Source organism: Arvicola amphibius, chromosome 1 (assembly GCF_903992535.2).
Source record: "Arvicola amphibius chromosome 1, mArvAmp1.2, whole genome shotgun sequence".
NCBI classification, from domain to species: domain Eukaryota; kingdom Metazoa; phylum Chordata; class Mammalia; order Rodentia; family Cricetidae; genus Arvicola; species Arvicola amphibius.
The window spans coordinates 18,310,180-18,331,168 of record NC_052047.1 but is presented as its reverse complement, the minus strand read 5'-3'; the positions used below and the strand labels follow the sequence as shown (position 1 = coordinate 18,331,168).

At 37.0% G+C, this 20,989-nt stretch overlaps 2 protein-coding genes across 2 annotated transcripts in view; both read right to left on the bottom strand.

Annotated features, from left to right (window-relative positions):
- The window catches only part of LOC119806629 (transmembrane protease serine 11G), a 32,774-nt gene extending 29,758 nt beyond the window's left edge, over window positions 1-3,016 (bottom strand). The window contains exons 1-2 of the mRNA XM_042054645.1: window positions 3,000-3,016; window positions 1,597-1,707 (exon numbers count right to left, since the gene is read on the bottom strand). Coding sequence (XP_041910579.1) covers window positions 1,597-1,707; window positions 3,000-3,016 — 128 coding nt within the window. The remainder of the gene's footprint in view (window positions 1-1,596; window positions 1,708-2,999) is intronic.
- A 9,842-nt stretch (window positions 3,017-12,858) lies between these two features.
- Window positions 12,859-20,989, bottom strand: part of LOC119806550 (transmembrane protease serine 11F) — a 65,478-nt gene continuing 57,347 nt past the window's right edge. The window contains exons 9-12 of the mRNA XM_042054641.1: window positions 20,401-20,602; window positions 16,717-16,976; window positions 15,757-15,899; window positions 12,859-13,017 (exon numbers count right to left, since the gene is read on the bottom strand). Of these exons, the coding sequence (XP_041910575.1) occupies window positions 12,859-13,017; window positions 15,757-15,899; window positions 16,717-16,976; window positions 20,401-20,602 (764 nt within the window). The remainder of the gene's footprint in view (window positions 13,018-15,756; window positions 15,900-16,716; window positions 16,977-20,400; window positions 20,603-20,989) is intronic.

Genomic DNA, 20,989 nt, shown 5'->3' with positions numbered 1-20,989 from the left:
ATGTGTATATAGGGATGTAGTGTATGTGCACATGTATGTGTAGGTGCACACATGCAGAGGCCAGAGAAGGGCATCATCTTCCACACTCCACCTTATTCATTTGAGGTTAGGTCTCTTTCTGAACCCAAACCCAATGTTTTCTGAAAAAGACCAAGTTCCAGAAATCCTTGTGTCTCTGTTGCTATCAGTACTGGGGTTCCAGGTATGCATGTACCATGCCTGCATTTTATGTGAATTCTAAGATCTGTACTCTGACTTTCATGCACACATAGCAAGTACACGAGATATTTTCTCCCCTGAGCTAAATTATATTTATTGGTGTGCTATTGATATTTTGTATATGTTGAAAACTATTTAAATAAAAATATAACCATAATAATTTATCATAATGTATGCTGATTCTACAAATACAATTCATTTCATTTTATTTGTTTATTTTGCTTCTTAACAAACTAAACCTTAACCTGTGGTTGTAAGGGGATCAGGTGGAGAGAGAATCAATTTGATTAACTATAATGAAGTACATTTGTTGGTAGGTTTCTCGTCTAGTTACTTGTCTTTATTAAATTTCATTCATCAATATCCAGTTTTTGCTGACAAAAAAGGAGAAGAGCCCTAACCAGACATTAGGAAAGATATTTGCAAGTCCTTCATCTTGAGTAACTTGTGCTGACTTCTCTCTATCATAGACAGAGAATTAATGTGATGAAGGACAAGTATGGCAAAGTGATTAACAGAGCAGACAGAAAGGTAGGAAATAAAATATCTATGGCTTATTTACCATAGTCTTCTATATGTGTAATAATGCAAAAATTCTGTAACCATGGCTTGAGTTGCACTTCTCATATACTTACACAAATTGTTCTTGTACAGGTTTTTTTTTTGTTTTCTCACTTTAAAAAGCAAAGTACTTATCATTTTTTAATTGAACAGTGCTTCTTATTTTCTTAACTTCTTGGCTATTGTTACATAGAATACAACAATAAGTGTATAATTAATAAATGGACATTCTTTGGAAAGTTAGAAAAGGAACTATGGTAGAATATTCAAGAGAAGAGTAGTAGAAATTAGGTGATATGAAAATGGATTGAAGTGATAAGAATGATTAATAAAACATTAAAATTCTTATTTATAAATCTGAGTTTCAGTTATAATTAACTTCAGAGTGGGGTCTAAGATACTATGGTTTCTATATAATTAAACATTTTGTTTTTTATGAATCAATGTAATGCATTATTAAGAATGAATACAAAGGGTGGAGGTGAGAAACTCGTCCTTCCTCATTCCATCTCACTCCTTAAACTGCCCAGTGCACCTTGGGCTCTCTGTCTTTCCCCTAGATGTACATTATGATCTCAATTCTCACACTAAACTTTTCGATTCATATTCAACACTGAACTGTAATTCAATACAATATTAAAATTCTCAACTCCTAAATATTAAATCACTACCATGGTTTTCTGAGATAGAGAATATTAATATTACAACCAGAATAGAGAAAGTTAATTAGATTAACATCTTAGCATGATTTCCAAGTTCCATTAGAAGCACAAATATGAAACAAACCATTCATATGTAGAATAAACCCCAACTTACTGATACATTGCCATGCTGGGGAAGGCCAGCTTCTCCACCTCCACACTGCTCTCTGTGTGATCCCTGTCAAATGAGTGGCATACTGGATATTCTTGCAGATGTGTAAGCTGGCTAAGATTGAGAATACTTAAAGATTTATAAGAAACTTGTTGAACAAGTTGGGACGGATAAATGTTATGGTTTGAGGTAAGGAAAAGAATCACTTGATAAAGTCTCTTACAGGAAGTAAGAATTTCCTTGTTCTGGCTAATTGAGAAACAATGTCAAGTCCCAAACATAAGCAACTCCCTTGACTCTTGGGGAAACTTTCTGTTTGTCTTTCAAGAGGCAGTCCTGTCCCTCTGAGTCAGTAAAAGTCTGGTCTCTGGCTCAGTCATTCACCTCTTTCAGTGGCACCTGAAACATAAGGTTTTCAGGAAACATTTCATGCTTTTGACAAGATTTTCTTAGTGTAGTAGCATATGTGTTTATTTTGTCTTATATTCTCATGACTATTCCAAAGAGAAATAATATTCTTTTTTATTGTTTTTTCTTTTTTATTAAATTATATAATTTTTACAAATTTTCACCTCCTCCCCTCCTCCCATTTCACTTTTCCTCCTCCCATTTCCCCTCCCCCTCCCTCTCCAGTTCAAGGAGCTGTCAGGGTTCCCTGCCCTGTGGCAAGTCCAAGGTCCTCCCCCCTCCATCCAGGTCTAGGAAAGTGAGGATTCAAACAGACGAGGTTCCCACAAAGCCAGTACATGCAGTAAAATCAAAACCCAGTGCCATTGTCCTTGGCTTCTCTGTCAGCCCTCCTTGTCAGCCACGTTCAGAGAGACCGGTTTGATCACATGCTCCATCAGTCCCAGTCCAGTTGGCCTTGGTGAGCTCCCATTAGATCAGTTCCGTTGTCTCAGTGAGTGGATGCACCCCTCGTGGTCCTGACTTCCTTGGTCATGTTCTTTCTCCTTCTGCTCCTCATTTGAACCTTGGGAGCTCAGTCCTGTGCTCCAATGTGGGTAGACAAGATTTCCAGGCAAAATTGAGAGCTTGGGGGTGGGGGTAGGATGGGGTTAAGGGGAGAGAGGGAGAGAGAAGTGAGAAGGGGAGGATGGGGAGAGCTTGGGGAAATGGGACAGTTGGGATGGAGGAAGAGTGGATATGGGAGCAGGGAAGTATATATCTTAATTAAGGGAGCCATTTGAGGGTTGGCAAGAGACTGGACTCTATAGGGGTTCCCAGGTGTCCAAGGAGATGTCCCCAGCTTGCTCCTTGAGCAGCTGAGGAGAGGGTGCCTGAACTTGCCCTATACTATAGCCACACTGATGAATATCTTGCATATCACCATAGAACCTTCATCTGTTGATGGATGGAGATAGAGAAATATTCTTAAAAAGGAAACACAAAACCCTGAGATTTACCTTGAACCCAAAGCCATTGTAAGGGTCTTATCAACTGACAATGTTTTTTTCTGAGTCCAGTAACTTGGCTACATAAGCATAAACTTTCTATGATACTGCTGGGTTTTCATCTCCCTGACACAAACTCTTTTCTTCCAGAGATTCTTTTTTTCTGCATGAGGATAATATCGCTTCCTTTTTCCTTTGCTACAATTCACTCAAAATTCATTCACTGTCAGAGTAATCTAATTAGAGCCTGTCTACATGGTATCTATTGATTCTGTCAGCCTGAACTTCCTCCAGGACAGTCATTCCTGGTATCTCCAGCTCCACCTCATCTAAACAACCTTTCTTCCCCAAGAAAGCATCTAGAGTTAGTTTTGTGTGCTCTCAGACTTCTAGGTTACTTCTGATAACAAAACTCAGAAGGTTAAAACTGTGCTGTATTTTAGTCCCTATGTGAGCACCAAGGCATTCGATATTCATTGACCCCTCTTTATTTCAGACAATAATATTTAACACTCATATTTATTTTCTATTCCTTCTTTCATTGTAGAAGAACCAATCTTTGTTTGAATAAGATTGTCCTCTACAGGCTCATATATTTTTAATACTTGTTACTCAGTTGGTAGAACCTATTTGGGAAGGAATAGAAGGTATAAGCTTTTGGAGATGTATCATGCCATGTAGGGGAGCTTAGAGGTTTCAAAAGCTCACACTATTTCTGTTAGCTCTCTCTTGTTGCCTTGTAGCTGCTGTCTCAACCTGTGAGCTCTCGTACATTGCGCCAGCTCCATGACTTTCTGCCTGCTGCCATGCTCCCTGCCATGATGGTCATGAACTAAACCTTTGAAACTGTAATCATGTCCTTAGTAAGTTCTTCCTTTTAGCTGGGTGGTGGTGGCACATGCCTTGAATCCCAGCACCGGAGAGGCAGGGGCATGCTCTGTGAGTTAAGGATAGCCTGGTCCAAAGAACAAGTTCCAGGACAGCCAAGGTTACACTGAGAAATCCTGTCTCAAACAAGGCAAAACAAAGATATCCTGTCTTGAAAAACAAAGCAAATTCCTCCTTTTATAAGTTTTCTTGGTCATTGTGTCTCTTCACAGCAGTAGAAGGAAAACTAAGTCACTATAATAAATTGGAAGACAATTAGTTAAAATTAGAATTAGCATAGAGGCAAATGTTCAAACTGAGACAAAAGCTTCAGAATATTATCAACTTTATATTGCCATGTAACAAGTTATATAAACTTAACTGCTAAAATAGTAACTCTTAGCCATTCGACTGGTATAAGATGGCATCCCTGAGTCATTTTGATTTTCATTTCCCTGATGGCTAAGGATGTTCAACATTTCCTAAAATGTCTTTTGGCCATTTTATATTCTTCTGTTGAGAACTCTCTGTTTATTTCTGTACCCATTTTTAATTGGATTATTTGGAATCTTGATGTCTAATTTCTTGAATTCTTTATATATTTTGGTGATCAGTCCTCTGTCTGATGTTGGGTGGGTGAAGATCATTTCCCATTCAGTAGGCTGCCTTTTTGTCTTATTGATTGTGTCCTATAGTTTACAGAAGCTTCTCAGTTTCAGGAGGTGCCATTTGTTTATTGTTGCTCTCAGTATCTGTGCTACTGGTGTTATATTTAGGAAGTGGTCTGCTGTGCCCATGCATTGAAAACTACTTGCCACTTTATCAGGTTCAGTGTGGTCAGATTTATATTGAGGTCATTAATCCACTTAGCCTTGAGTTTTGTGCATGGAGATAGATAAGGATCTATTTTTATTCTTCTACATGTTGACATCCAGTTATACCGTCACCATTTGTTGAAGATGCTTTCTTTTTTTCAATTGCATAATTTTAGCTTCTTTGTCAAAAATCAGGTGTTCATAGGTGTGTGGATTAATATCTGAGTCTTCAATTCTATTTCATTGATCAACCTGTCTATTTTTATAACAATATAATCTGATTTTATTACTGTAGTTCTATAATAGAGCACAATGTCAGGGATGGTGATACTTCCGGAAGTTCCTTTATTGTACAGGATTGCTTTGGCTATCCTGGTTTTTTTTCCTTTGAAGCTGATTATTGTTCTTTCAAGGTCTGTGAAGAATTGTGTTGGGATTTTGATGGGGATTGCATAGGATCTACAGATTGATGTTAAGATTGTCGTTTATATTATGTTGATCCTACCTATCCAAGAGCATAGAGGTCTTTCCATTTTCTGGTATCTTCTTCAATTTCTTTCTTCAAAGACTTAAATTTTTGGTTGAACGGCTCTTTCACTTCTTTGAGTAGTACTATTCCAAGATATTTTGTTATTTGTGGCTATTGTGAAGGGTGATGTTTCTCTGATTTCTTTCTTAGCTTCTTTATCATTTGCATATTAGAGTCCTACTTATTTTTTGAGTTGATCTTATATCCTGCCACATTACTGAATGTATTTATCAGCTGTAGGAGTTCCCTAATAGAGTTTTATTGGGTCACTTATGTATACTATCATATCATTTGTAAGTAGCAAAAGTTAGACTTTTCTTTTCCAATTTGAATCCCATTGATCTCCTTTTGTTGTCTTATTGCTCTAACAAGAACTTCAAGACTTATGTTGAATAGATATGGAGAGAGTGGACAACCTTGTCTTGTTCCTAATTTTAGTGGAATCACTTTGAGTTTCTCTCCATTTAATTTTATATTGACTGTCAGCTTGTTGTATTAAGTTTAGATATGTTCCTTGTATCCCTGATCTCTTCATAATGCTTATCGTGAAGTGGTGTTGGATTTTATCAAATGATTTTAAGCATCTAATAGGATGCCAATCTACCTCAGGATCCAGCAAGACCACTCTTGGGTATATACTCAAAAGATGCTCAACCATAATATAAAGACATTTGTTCAACTATGTTTATAGCAGCATTACTTGTAATAGCCAGAACCTGGAAACAACATCTAGGTTGTCCCTCAACCTAGATGTCCCTCAACTAAAGAATGGATAAAGAAAATGTGGCACATTTACACATTAGAGTACTACTCAGTGGAAAAAAAAGACATCCTGAAATTTGCATGCAAATGGATGAAACTAGAAAAAAACCATCCTGAGTAAGGTAACCCAGACTCAAAAAGATGAACATGGTATGTACTCACTCATAAGTGGATACTAGCTGTAAATGAAGGATGTTGGGCCTATAGTACATGATTCTAAAGAAGCTAAGGAGCAAGGTGTATCCTAAGAAAATCATACACCTGGAAAGGGGAAATAGACAAAATTGCCTGACAAAATTGGGTGTTGGAGGTGGGGAAGAAGGGAAAGTGGAAGGGGAAGAGAAGAGGAGAAGGGGAGAAGGGACGAGAACTTAAGGAAATGGGATAGTTGAGATGTAGGAATGACAGAGATGAGAGCAAGGAAAGAGATATTTTTATTGAGGGAGACATTATAGGGCTAGCAAGAAACCTGACACTAGAGAAATTCCCAGAAATCCACAAAATTGACCCCAGCTAAGACACTTAGCAATGGAGGAGAGGGTGCCTGAACTGGCCTTGCCCTGTAATCAGACTGATGAATATCACCATAGAACCTTCATCTAGTAACTGATAGAAACAGAAGCAGAGAACCATATAAGAGCACTGAACTAGGCTCCCAAAGTCCAGGTGAAAAGTGGAGGAGTGAGAAAATAAGCCAAAGAGGTCAAGACCATGATGGGGACACACTGAAAGTTTATCTGAGCTAATGGGAACTCATCAACTCAAGACAGACAAGGAAGGAACCAGCATATGTCCAAACTAGACTCTCTGAATGTTGGTGACAGATGTTTGGCTGGGGTAGACTGCGGGGCCACTGGCAGTTGAGACCAGGATTTGTACTGATGGGAGCTGCGGGCTGCGTTCCTGCCGCCCAGATCCCAGCCGCCTGGCTAGCTTATGCCCCAAAATAATTACACAGAAACTGTATTCTTTTAAACACTGCCTGGCCCTTTAGCTGTAGCCCCTTACTGGCTAACTCTCATATCTTGATTAACCCATATTTAATAATCTATGTAGCACCATGGCTTACTAGGAAGATTCTAGCCTGCATCCATCTCGGAGAGGAGAGTCATGGTGACTGACCCACTTCTCTTCTTCCCAGCATTCTGTTCTGTCTACTCCACCTATCTAAATCCTGCCCTATCAAAAAGCCAAGACGGTTTCTTTATTAGCCAATGAGAGTCCTCCATCAAGGGTTTATCCCTACTGTTTGTACTGACTTCTTGAGAACCCATTGTCTTTGGATGGATACCTTGCTCAGTCTAAATATATAATTGGGAGTGCCTTGAACTTCCCAAAGCAATGCACCTTACTAAGTAGTGGATTGAGGAGGGGTGGGAGGTAGGTAGAAGGAATGGGAGGTGGGAACTGGGATTGTGATGTGAAATGAAAAAAGATAGTTTGTTTTCTTTTTAAAAAATAAAATAAATTAAAAAAGAAAATAGAAGGAAGTAATGGAAAGGTTACAATTTTCTTAGTAATTCAGAAATTCAGGCAGACTTGTGACAATTTATGGCTGTGCTCAATAGCCTCTTGCCTAATTTTAATTTTAAGATATTATATTTGATGTGGGATGCCCCTTTGTATTCTGTAAATATGTTTTATTACCATTGGTTAATAAAGAAGCTGCTTTGGAAAAAATAATAACTTTTTATTACATTCTTTTATTCTACAGGTAGAAGGTCTAGATGAACTCAACTTTGCTATAGAAGAAGTAAAATTCTTGATAAGTTTACTTCTAACATATCACACTGTGTCCAAAGTGCAATACTTTTTTCTATTATTTCAAAGTCACAGATTAGTGATCACTAAGGTATGAATCCTTATGTTCTTCCAAGATCCCTCTCCTGGAAACCTATCCTGTAAAATGATGGCATCCAGGGGTTGTCATAAGCAGTGGATCCACCCTAGGGATGGAGTCCATAAAAGAGCAACCCAGAGAGGTGGTTTAGACATTTCACCATGTGAAGGTCCAATCAGAGAAGCTGTTCAGATACTATATGTGTCGATATGTAAATCTGTTCAGCCTCTAGAACTAAGAGGGAAAATGTTTGTTGTTTATAACTCACAATACTCTATTTTCATTATATCAGACTCCAAATACAAAAATAAATACCTTTACTAACATCTGAAAAAAATGTATTTTATGAAGAAATAAGGCACAATCATTGTTATATATATCATATATCACATATATACATACATACATATGTACACACACACACACACACACACACACACACACACACACACACACATATATATATATATATATATACACTCACAGTAGGATTTGGCAAGAAAGTCTTTGAGGACCATTTTAGAATTCTGTTTATCATAATGTCAAAACAAAATGTTACTTTTATTCTGTAAGTGATGTTATAATAGTACATATATATATATTAATTTGATGTGTACATATTATACATGTATGATAAATTGCTTCAGTAATAAGGAAGGAAAATACCCATACATAGGACAAAGTGGCGCAAGACATATTATCATTTGCTTGGCCCTGAAGATGCTTTTGAAGAAACCACAATGACTTTGTGTGGCACTCTGGAAGAAAAGTGGCAAGAGAGAAATAAAGATAACACTCAAAATAAAAAGCAATAAGGGCATGATAATAAGATTTTGTATATCAAGAAATTAGTCTTGCCTTTATGCTACATGTGACAGGCTCCTGATCTCTTTTGGTGCTGTATATGAGGCTATGTTTGGTATCCTAATAAGCCTGATAAAGACCATGTATATCTTTGATGATAATGTTTTTAGATGCATAAAGAGACTACATAGAATTATAAAGAGGCTTATATATTAATATATTTTATGAAATTATAATACTGTTTTAATATAATACGAAATAGGACTTTAATAATTTACTAAATCAAAATTGTGATATATATAGTTTGTGTTTATGGAACAATTACTAAACAAAACTGAAAACATCTTTCTTGTGATTGACAACTTCTGCTACTGTTTGGCTGTGTATAAGAATCATTTTATAATTGAAAGAAATACCAAATATCAAATTTCTGTTAAAAAATGCCAATTTATCTTTGAGGGTAAACATCTTGTTTTAGGAATAAAGGGTACTTCTGTCTGTTTTATATTGCTTTAACAATAATATAGAATGAACAATTTATTTTAAAAATTGTGTTTATGTCATTATTCTGGAAGTTCTGAAGTCAAATGGGATCAAAGGGGACAGTGTTGGTGTCTATTTAGCATCTGTTGAGGAATTTCTTGCTGCCCTCCCAGTAAGGGAAGGTGATAAGAAAAGCAAACATGTGCAGAAGATGAAACAGCAGGGCTCAGACTTGCCACCCCATGACAAGCTACCCCTTTCCTGTGCTAGCATTTATTTATGAACTCTCTACCATGTTGACCTAATAACCCCTTACTAAGTCCCCCCTCCAACCACTGATTATTAGGGGATACATTCAAGCTATAGCTGAATAGCTAATGCTATTTGAGATAGAGAGATAGGAGGATGAAATAGAGGGAGCTCAAGAATGGAGAAGAAAATTCAGAACAGTCACAACAGGAATGTACAGGAGAGTTTTGGGGATTATCCTCACAGAATTCACTGAGAGCAGTGAGGAAGAGAGCCAAGCCTAATCTAATGTCAAGACTTGTTGGTTAAGGATACAGGCTCTGGAGATACTACTTTCCTCCCCCTTCTTTCCTTCTTTTATGATGAATGTTGAAAATGTTTAGTGAGTACAGGAAGAAAAGAAGGGAAAGAGAAAGGGAATGAAAGGGAAAGTGGAATAGAAGGAAGAGGGGAAAGGAGAAAGAAAGAGACAGCTATAACAAGACATATACAGAGAGAGAGAGAGAGAGAGAGACAGAGAGAGAGAGAGAGAGAGAGAGAGAGAGAGAGAGAGAGAGAGAGAGAGAGAGAGAGAGAGAGAGAGAGAGGAGAGTTCTGGGGAGAGAAGGTGTGTAATGAACCTATTTTGTAAGAAGCAGAGACAGAGGAAAGAGCTGGGTGGAACACTAGTGTTTGTCAAAATACTGACATGTTGGAACCACCATTAAGAAGATTGTAGCATGGATTTTCAAAAGAGAAGTAAATGACTGTCCAGCATCATTAATGGTTCATCAATGGTACAAATGACATGGGATAGCTTAAATTTCTTTTTGGCGGTTTTACAATTCCTTCTTCCCTGTTGACTTCTTCCTCCTCCTCTCCTCTTCCTCCTACTCCTCCTCCTCTTCTTTTTTCTTTTCTTCCTTTTCTTCCTCTTCCTCTTCTTATTCACTATATAGGGTTTAATAGGTCTTTTTCAAGGAAGTAAAAAAAGCATAATTTGAGCACCTATCAGACTTTTGCTTTTTTCAATAAAATGTATACTAAAATTACCAGTGTTAGTACACAGAAGGCAAGACCATTTTCCTTTTTGTTGTTAGTCATTTTTTTTATGTTTTTCAAATAAACAAAGCAATAAAAACCCAACACTGCAAAGAACAAACACATATTTATAATCTTAATGCATTTTCTGTGTCATCTATATTGATGCCTTTTAACAATAGTATACTTTGCATTTTTGAGATTTTAGATGTTCTTCAACTTTCCAACTTTATTATTTTTCAGCACTGCCTCACAGCAACTCCATGAGATAGACAGCATAGTAACCCGTATGTCAGATGGAAAACACGAAGTAGAAGATCACTTGACTTCTATGTCATTCAGTCAATAAGTCAAATATCAAACTTGAAATAAGAAATACAAACACTGCTATAAAAATGTTTTCCATTTTTTTAAAGAATTCTTGTTTTTTTATGTTTATTCTTATTTGCATTAAGATATCGTTAAATTCAATAGAACTAAACATGGAAATATTTAAATCAGTATACACGGTTTCACAGATACTTATACACAAAAAGTCATCACAGTATTATGCAATATAAATAAAATTACACACAACAAATCTGTTGTTACAGAATTTACAAAGGAAAGAATGAAAATTTTCTGGCAGGCAGATTTGCTTTCACATATCTACCAAAAGAGGAGCTTATCTTAATTTAAAAGAAAAATCCAACATCAATCAAGCCCGACTTTAAGCTTTTACTCTGCATTTTCTGATGTTGTCTGATCAGCCCATAAGGCATGACATTCTTGTGCTTTTAGCTCATTGAGATGCAAGTTAGAGCAACGCAAAATCTTTGAAAGTTGTGTTTGTCTTGGATACATATGTTGCATATAAACACAGTTACATGTAAACTAAACCCAAAGCAAGTTTTAGCCATAATAGGATGGCTATGCCACAGCTTCTGTCTGCTAAGTCAGAGTAACACATGCAGGTCTCACATTTGATGGCTGGAAGTGAATAGAGATGTCTGTATGGAATTCTAAATCTGATACTTCATCTTTTTTTAACAATGTAATTTAAGGGATTTTGAAATTATTTGCATTTCTTTAAAGAAGTATGGGCATTTAAAAATATAAATATTGTATTTTTTAAAGTCCAAAGAACATTAATATTGATATTAGCTTACTCATCCTGAGAATTTACTCTGTGCAGTTGCTATTGCAAATACTTTACCTGTATCAATGCATGTAATCCTCAAAAAATAAAACTATGAGGTAGAATTTTGTTCACACTATACAGATGAAAGAGCTAACTGAGAGATATTGGCACATTTGCATAAAATCATATAATTTTCATGTGGCAAAGTACAAAGTTCATGATACATTGGTCTATCTCAATCTGTTTTCACTAATACTGTGCCCACCGCTAGGCTTTGAGCTATAGTTAAACCCCTTTGTGGGGAATTCACTTACTGTTATTGGTGCTCAGTAGATAGTAAGCACTATCCTTTTTTTCATAAGGCCCTCCTCCTCTGACATTTTGATAGACATATGACTTGGCAATGAGTGATGATTTACAAAAGCATTGGTAACCATATGTGCATGTTTGTATTTCAAAATAAGTATTTGGATAATACACTCTACCAAAAGTGTAGTGTGCCCTGCTACTAAACATCTCTAAACTAATTCTGATTTCATGTGCTTCCTTCTTATACTAGTGGAAAAATGCTTATAATGGTTTTATTTTTCTCTTTTCTGGGCTGATTACGATTGATATGTGGATGGCAAGATTCTGCTAAAGAGTAAGCCAGAAAGGCTTCTAAACAACGCAAAATGCTCCCTGAAGCTAGCTAGTGCTTTGAGGGTATTAATGGTGTTATGGCAAGTTCATATGCATTTAAATAACAATTCCTGTGGTTGAGAATAATGCTCTGCTCTGCCAGATGCAAACCCAGGTTAAAGTTCAAGTTTTACTGCAGGTTCAACGCTCCTTCATTCTAGCAATTCAATGTCCAGTCACGAGTTCTAAAATGCTGGCGTCTTGAATTCCTAGCGAAGGTGTTAACTGATGTTTGTAAGATGAATCCTGGGGCTCAATGTATCATATGAGGTAAGGTTGTAGCAGCCTGGCAGCTTTTATATCCTGAGGGAAGTCATTTGTAAGTGTTTGTCACCTTGAGGAGTCACCCTTATGAGTGAGGCATTGGTGCTGCCTGTCATTAGCCATGTCTTCTTCCTTCTTGGAAGAAAGTTTATGTACATAAAAGCCACCTCATGGTATTAAGTTAGTCTAGGTCTGACGAGTTCCTTGACATCGGCATAAGCATTGTTTTAACCCCATGATTCTAAGTAATAATGTACAGTCTGCTGGCATCCTGCTCCATGGCCTGTGACTATAGCTCACAACTCTCAGTAATAATGTACAATGTGCAGGCATTCTGCTCCGTGCGCTGTTGCTATAACTCACGACTCTAAGAGATAATAGGCAATCTGTAGTCATCCTGCTCTGTGAGCCACGGCTATAACTCACAAGAGTCCACTTTAGATGCCAGTCTTGGAGGTTATCCAGTCTCGGTACTTAGTCACTCTTGTGTAGACTCCAGGCTTGTTTGGAAGAGCACAAGATTGTCCCCAACTTACTATGCCCACAATGTACCAGATGTCCCGATTGTCATAAACCAGAGGTCCACCAGAATCACCCTGGAATAGAAACAAATGTTCCAATTCAAAATGATAATAACCATCTCTTTTTCACAGACCTTGCCTACACACACACACACACACACACACACACACACACACACACACAAAGAAAAAGAAAAAAGAAATTGTTATATGGATCACAGAAACAGACTGTGAATAGGTTTTATGTATCTTTCAACTGAGCTAAAATTTTGTTCTAAACCTTAATGTATATTTTCTTTTTTAGTAGAAAAACAAATATATCTTTCATATATAATGCTTACATTATTTATGGCTTATCATCCTTGTATTTTATTTATTTAGCTAGACATGTCCTGAATATATGTTATGATAAGACAATATTTTATGCACATAAAATGTCAAATATGAGACTATTATTTATAATAGTAAAGAGAAATTTTAAAGGTTACTTGGGAGCACTGTTGGCCTGACTGTTTTGTTACTCACTCTTGGTCTCTTTTCTTTTTCTCATCTATTCTAATTTATATTTTCTTAGTGAATTATAAAAGCTCCTTTACCTCTTTTATATAATAAGAGAGATTAAGTTGACAGATACACTTACAGAAGGTAAAAATCTATTCTCAGATGTTGAAATGCCTCAGTTTCAGGCCCAGCTCTGTCAATTATGGGTGACCCTGAGCAAAATATTTTAACTTTCTCTGCTTCTCTCACCTCATTCTTCCATTACTCAACTTACAAAGGTTTGTGTGTGTGTGTGTATGTGTGCGTGTGCGTGTGTGTCACACACACACACACAGAGAAAGAGAGAGAGAGAATGACACATATGTGAGTGCTCACAGAGCTTGAAGTATAGATTAAATAGGCTGGTATTTAAATAAGTCCCAAACAAAGACTAATCATAACTATGGTAAATGACAGAGAAACTAAAATAAGAACATTCGATTGGTCAGGATGTACTCTCACAGTACATTCCTTGGAGAGGCAATGATGTTGACATGAGAAGGTAGAGGGGTTGATTGTGCATCAGACAGTGGTCCTGTATTGCATTCTAGACAGAGGGAAATTTTTTGAAAATGCTCTGTGGTGTGAAGGAATCTGGCATATGCAAGGATAAAAAGATGGAGTTAGAGAGGGAAAAAGCAGCAGGAGAAGTAGGTTAGAGGTATGTGATAAGACTGGCAAATGGCACAGGGATTACTGTGAAACCCTGTGGACCTTGCTTAGAAAGCTTTGTTTTGTATTTTTAAGAACAAAACACAGGTGCCAAAATATTTTAAAGAGGTCTTTGACATAACTTGAGTAGCATATTACAAATATTGCTGACATTTATCTGGCAAATGCACTAAAGAAGTACAATAGAAAAATTTGGATGAAGAGCTGGAAGCCATGAGGTGAGAGAAAAGAAGAGAAAGGGAAGAAAAATATAGAACTGGTAAAAAAGGAGTTATAAAAACATAAAAAAATATCCAACAGATTCATTCAGCAACTTGATATGGGGTATGAAGAGGAAAACATTCTGGAAATCATTAAAGAAACAAGAGAAGACAATGTTTCAATAAAAGGGGGTAGTAAGCATTATTAAATGCTGCATGGGCTTTAAAGGAAAGAACAACATTAAAGGTGCCTTTTAGAATTTAATATTGCTGTCACTGGTGAGTCATTAAAGGGAACTATTTCGAGAAAATAATAGGGAAAACCCAGTAGTGATGACTGACAGTATTAAAGGAAGTGAGAAATAGAGACAATAGGCATAGACATTCTTTCCAAATATTTTATAGCAAAATGACAAAGTAGGGTTGTAGCTGGAGATTTCCCCGCAAGACATTTGAATAACAATAATAAAATGAAACCAGTTGCACAGTAAATGTTTGCTATAAGTAAGAGACTCAGTCAGTGCTAGTGTGAACTCCCCCCCAACAGGAACTTGAGTGGAGAAGGAGGGATGGAGGGATGAACCATAGAGAAGAGATGACTTATAGAGCTCTCCCTTGAACAACAGCGGCTTGAAAGTACAAGTCAATAAATAATAAAATCTGTACAAATTCACAACTATGGAATGAATGCACTTATAAACAACCAGTGAGCCACAAGAGACATACAAAAGGAAACTAAGAAAATACTCAGAGACAAATAAAATTGAAACAGTGTCCCCAAAATTTATACGACACAGGGAAAACAGATGCATAGGGAAACTTATAGTACTGAATGGCTAGACCAGAAAAGAAAAAAGATCTCAACTAAATAAAACATTCCTTGATAATGGAGAAGAGTGAACAAACTAAGGTCAGAGTTGGCAAACAGAAGGAAATAAAGTCCAGAGCAGAAATAAAATATAGAGTAGAAAAACAACAAGAAAAAGGCACATGAGAGTTGCTCTTCTCACTGTTCCATCCACAATAGCTAGAAGATGGAAACACCAGATGCCTTTCTACTGATGGAAGGGTCATAAAAATGTAGTACAACAGAATTCTCTTCAGCAATAATGAAACACAAAATCATGAAATTTGATGGATAGAAATGGAACACATACTAATGTAAAAAAATGGAGAAAATTATATAATGCTAACCATATCTTGATACGTTGAAAATAAATAATATAATAACATAATAAATATAAACAACAATTAATAAAATAATAAAAACATTATAATAAAGGTGCTTTGCTTTGAGTTTGTGACCATTAAGCACTCAGGACAGTTGTTCTATTCTATGCTAGGCTCAGAAATAGCTAAGAGGAACTTTCCTATGAAGGATTGACTTTGGCTTTCAACCTACCTTACATGCATCTACTTTTCCTTCCATGAATCCAGCGCACAGCATCCCCGGAGTTATCAGGCCGTCATACACTTCCTTTCTGTTACAAACATCAGTGCCTATGGTTTCCACCCTGGCTTGCCGGAGTTTATTTTGTGTAGGCCCTATTACATATGCACAAACAAACAAAGAAATAATGTGCTTTTCAAATATGATTGTACCTCTAATACAGACTAGAGCTAAAGCACAAAGTATTTTATGTATATTGGTTTATACTAAATTGTATTTTCTCTAACCCTAGTGTCTCCATGAAAGAATTCAAACATACAAGTCTCAGAACTGTATCATATTGGTGGTTCCTCTACAGTATCTTTTAAAACTGCACACAGATGTTAAATGTATACAAGACTTTTCATGCTAACACACCCTTTCGGTCTTCACTGGATGCTCAGAGAGTTCAACCACATTAATCTAGTCGAAGTTGCATGACAAACAAATTCATTATTTTTTTCAGCTAATATTAAAGTAGAAATCAGGACACAACATAGAGAATCATTTTTCCTGCTGTCACTTGTAGTGTATTCTTTTGGGTGGGTGGTGGGTTGAAACAGGGTTTCTCTGTAGCTTTGGAGCCTGTCCTGGAATTAGCTCTTGTAAACCAGGCTGGCCTCTCTGTCCTGGAATTCACTCTTTTTGACCAGGCAGGCCTCACACTCACAGAGATATGCCTGCCTTCAATCACTGTCACCTAATTTTTTGAGACATTATTTGAATGTTAGGTTCTCTCACTGAATCTGAATTAATGAATTACAAGTGTGAGCCCCACAGTTGGCTTTCATGTGGGTGATGGGGACCCTAAGTCATATCCTTTTGCTAGCACAACACTTTGTCAACTGAGCCACAGCCCCTGCACCATTATTTTTAAGAAAATACTTTTGTATATATATATATAAAAAAAAACCATAGGATGGGGCTACTCACCATCATCTACAATAGACCCGAATCCTGTGACAAACACACTTGTTTTCGGTGGCAGTTTCATAGACGCATCTGGGAGGCAGACTCTTTGAACCACGTTTGAAAACTCCACGCGGGTAGTGAGCTGGGCTAGAGCGATGTCATTTTCATTGCTTTCTCTGTGGTAATCTTCATGAATGATAATCTTGCCAACACTTCGCTTCACAGCGGGTGGTGTTATAGTTGTACCAAAAGTAGCAATCCATTTACTTGGGTCTCTGTTTCTACAGAAAATAAAAGGATAAGATTTGTGATGGTTCATGTTGCTTTCTTTAATAAAACAGGTCAAAATTATATTTCTGCCCAGCTTTTAGAGTGAAGCTCTTGAAAAGTTTCTGTGGTGAGAGAATTGACAGTTGGTGGAACTGTCAAAAAGAGTGTTCCTATGGTTAAAGCAAATAATTGTACATAAGTTATTTAATTATCAGCTTCCATATTTTAAGTTTGTGCCTTGTTAGAGCTCTTTGTGTTCTCATTCTTTTCTTTCAAAGAATTGTGCAGGCATTAATTTGCTTTCTTCTAGACAATGAGCATCCTGGTAGGCAAGTTCCCTCTACACCAAAACACCCATCTTGATTTGTCAACTTACTTGTTGGCTCTTGTTTACTGTGATCTTTGAAGGTAAGTGGAATGTGTCTTATGGGAAGTTCCTCATACACACAAAGCTTTTCCTCCACCCATGCCCACACCCCTTCCTGACATTCAGAGGTTAAGCTGCCCTTACTGGAAGCCAGTCTCACACAGTCCTTTGCAGCAGTCTGTTCAGCCTCCCACTTCAACAACTCTCCTTTCACATAGCTGCTTTTCTTCCCCAGGATTATGTCACAAATTACATCCAGCGCAACCAACTCTTACCTGCCATAATTTTTCTCCAAAGTCCATTTCAGTCCCTTTAGAATTATTCACATTACGAATGATTAGACATATACAGAAACCAGACATTGTCTGGATGAAGGGAAATTAGGTAGAAGGAAGTCACGGATGAGAATTTTAAAAAGGAATTTCCCTGTTTATAAGGGATTACCATGTTGGTCAATCATCAACTTTCTTTTTCTTAAAAAAAAGGTTTTTTTTTTTTTGTATTTGTGAGTTGGGGATTACGTGTACATGAATACAGGTGTCAGTGGGGGCAAGACACATCTGATCTGTTAGAGTTTGGGGTGCAGGCAGTTGTCCCATACTTAATGTGTCTCCTGGGAATGGAACTTGGGTCTTCTTTGAGAACAGAATGCTTTCTTAACCACAGAGCTATCTCACCAGTCTGTGAACATTATGTTCATCCTACCTGCTCTGAAGTCAGGGCTCTTCCTTTCTTGCTTCCTTCCTTCCTTTCTTCTTCTTTTTTTTTTTAGAAAAAGTGTTTCTTTTGTATTTTGATATTATAATATAATTACATCATTACCCCTTCTCTAAATCATCAACTTTTAAGAGTAGTAAAAGGTCATGCATTTTCAAAGTGCACTAGATTGTCCAGGGATGACAAGACAGAACAGGAGCAGAAAATGAGTTCTTCTCTCATCTGTTTGTTTGTTTATGGAACATTTGTTCAGTGTAGACACTCTAGGACTGGGACCATCATTTGATACCTAGACATTCGTTACTAGAATTCTAGGGGTGATCATGACTAACATGATTCCAGGAGTTAAGGAGATCACAAACAATTTGGGATAGCAAAATAGAATGGCCATCCCTTCGTGCATCATCAAAGATTCATAACAGGCTCAAACATGCTGCTTTGTGAACAGAGACACTAAGAGATACTCAGGCCTTGCTCCATCTTGTCAAAAACTTTCCCTGACTCACATGGTTTCTTAAGACTGGAGCAAACTTTCATGAACATGGAGTGCTGGGATTGTACTGAAACACAATTTTTTAAATATACTATTTCTATAGAAAAATTCATTTATTAAAATAGGAAGGCTATTTGGATAACTTCTATATTATCTTCAAAATATCACTTTATTCCCTTTATAAATAGTATTCCAAGTATACAATTATGTGAAATTACAGTACCTGATGTGGGATGTCTTTCTGTATATGAGTTGCTTTTATTGGTTAATGAATAAAGCTGCCTTGGCCTATGGCAGGGAAGAATATAGCCAGGCTGGAAAAGATATATATATAAAGAGTAGGCAGAATCAAAGAGATGTCAATAGCAGCCAAAGGAGAAAGACCCCGCTGGAATGTTTCCGGTAAGCCACAGACTGGTGGCAATATACATATTAATAGAAATGGGTTAATCTAAGATGGGTTAATCTTAGGCTAGAAATAGCCTAAGCTAATAGGTCAGTGTTGTAATTAATATAGTTTTGTGTGATTATTTGGTTCTGGGAAGCTGTGAAACAAATGAGCAGTCTCCATTTACAAGTACCAAATATGCTATATTTGCCATATTAAAATTTTTTTCTTTGACATTAACTTTCAAATTGCTTTGGCACCTCTAATTTATACACTTTTAAAAAGTAGTTTTAATGCTACTGCACTTGTTCATTCGATTACCTTTTGAATACATTCCAATTCTTATCACACTATGAAAAATTACCTTTTTAAGGTCAATAGTAATTTTTACTTTACCAGCTTCAATATCCAATTCTTAGGTAGGTTTGTCCATCCCCAGATAGTTCACTAGTCTCACTGAAGGGAGTGTTTATATCATTCTTAATATTAAGCTGACATTCTGGTTATAATTCTTATTTTATATAAACACTTTTACAAACACGTGAAAACACATTTTGGGAGACCATAAGGACATGAACATGGCAGAAAGTCTTAGTAAGTAAGTGGATCTTGTGTTCACCATGAAGACATGGTACTAGTTGATTTGGGATTCATAGATATGAAATTGTGAGTTTCTTCCTCATCGAAAGAGGAACAGATAACTTTCAATTTATTAGGTCTTTCTCTCATTATACCTTGTCTGCAAAGAGACTGCTTAAGTGTCTTGGAATCATTCTGTTTATATCTGTAAAAGAGGGATAAAAGGCCTCCAGTAGCACCAAGGAAAAGCTGCTTTAGGAGGACACACACACCATGTCACTGAGCAAGCGAAGAACTTTCATTCAGAGCCCCTCCTGTTTTTTTAAGATTTTCTCTATGCTGATGGTAATCCCCATGGGAGAAAAGACCATGTCCTTTAATCTCCAGGCTCTCTAAAAAGTCTATGTATGACTGAGTTTTGAGAGAAACAACCTTGAAAGCCAAGCTGAGAACCTGGACTATGCTAGACAGGACCAAAATTCCATGCTATGAGGGCAGAGTGACACTTCTATAAGCCTTCTGAGTCATGTACTCCCATGGGGTTTCCTTGATAATACAGTGAGAAGGGAGTGCTCCAAAACAGATTTCAAAGCCTTTTTTTTCTCTTTGTAATAAAATAATCCTGGCTATTAATGATGGGAAGTCAGTTAATTAACTAGTGGGGAAGCAGGACAGAAGTGATTAACTTTTCTCCTTGAGTACGTGGAAGACAAGTATAATTTTCTTCATGGCGAATAACTTGTAATACAATGACACAAACCAAACCCTGTAGAGGGCAGAGAAGGTGCAGACTGGAGGACAAGCTCGTGACATTGAGCTGTTCCTTTGCATTAAATCAATGGCAAGAGAGGACTAAGGAAACAAAAGCTCCCCATAGCTCGATGAACTTACTTCCAGAAGCAGTGAGCTGCTGTCAGGAGCCATGTGTTGCTAATGAGGGTGGCTCCACACTGATGGCCAGCCCCTATGAGCTGGAGGCTGGCCTGCCATGGCCATTCTCCTTCCATAGCTGTTTCCCTTCCTTGGACAATTCGCTCAGTAGTAGAGGATGCTGGCAATGGCATGTTTGAAGATGACATCCTTATCCCACATCCTGACAAAGAAAAACGTAGTAGTTTGTTCTCATGACAATAGAGGGAAATATCATATATCATGACTTGGATTTAGGGACATCACTAAGAAAATCTTTTTTACTTCAGCAACACTTTATGCCATTCTTAGCAGTTAGTCACTGGTGTGTGTGTGTGTGTGTGTGTGTGTGTGTGTGTGTTTGTATAGTGTTTATTACTCTGAAGTTCAGAAGAAATGAAGAAATACCAATATGCTTAGGCATTTAGTTCTAAAATCAGCTTGTTTCTCTCTATAAAACTTTGACACATATTTCTAATCCCAGCCTTTGGGATACCTATATAAAAATTTTGTCAGTCTTTGGCCAGCTAGGGCTACACATAAATTCTGTCACAAACAAACAATATAAACC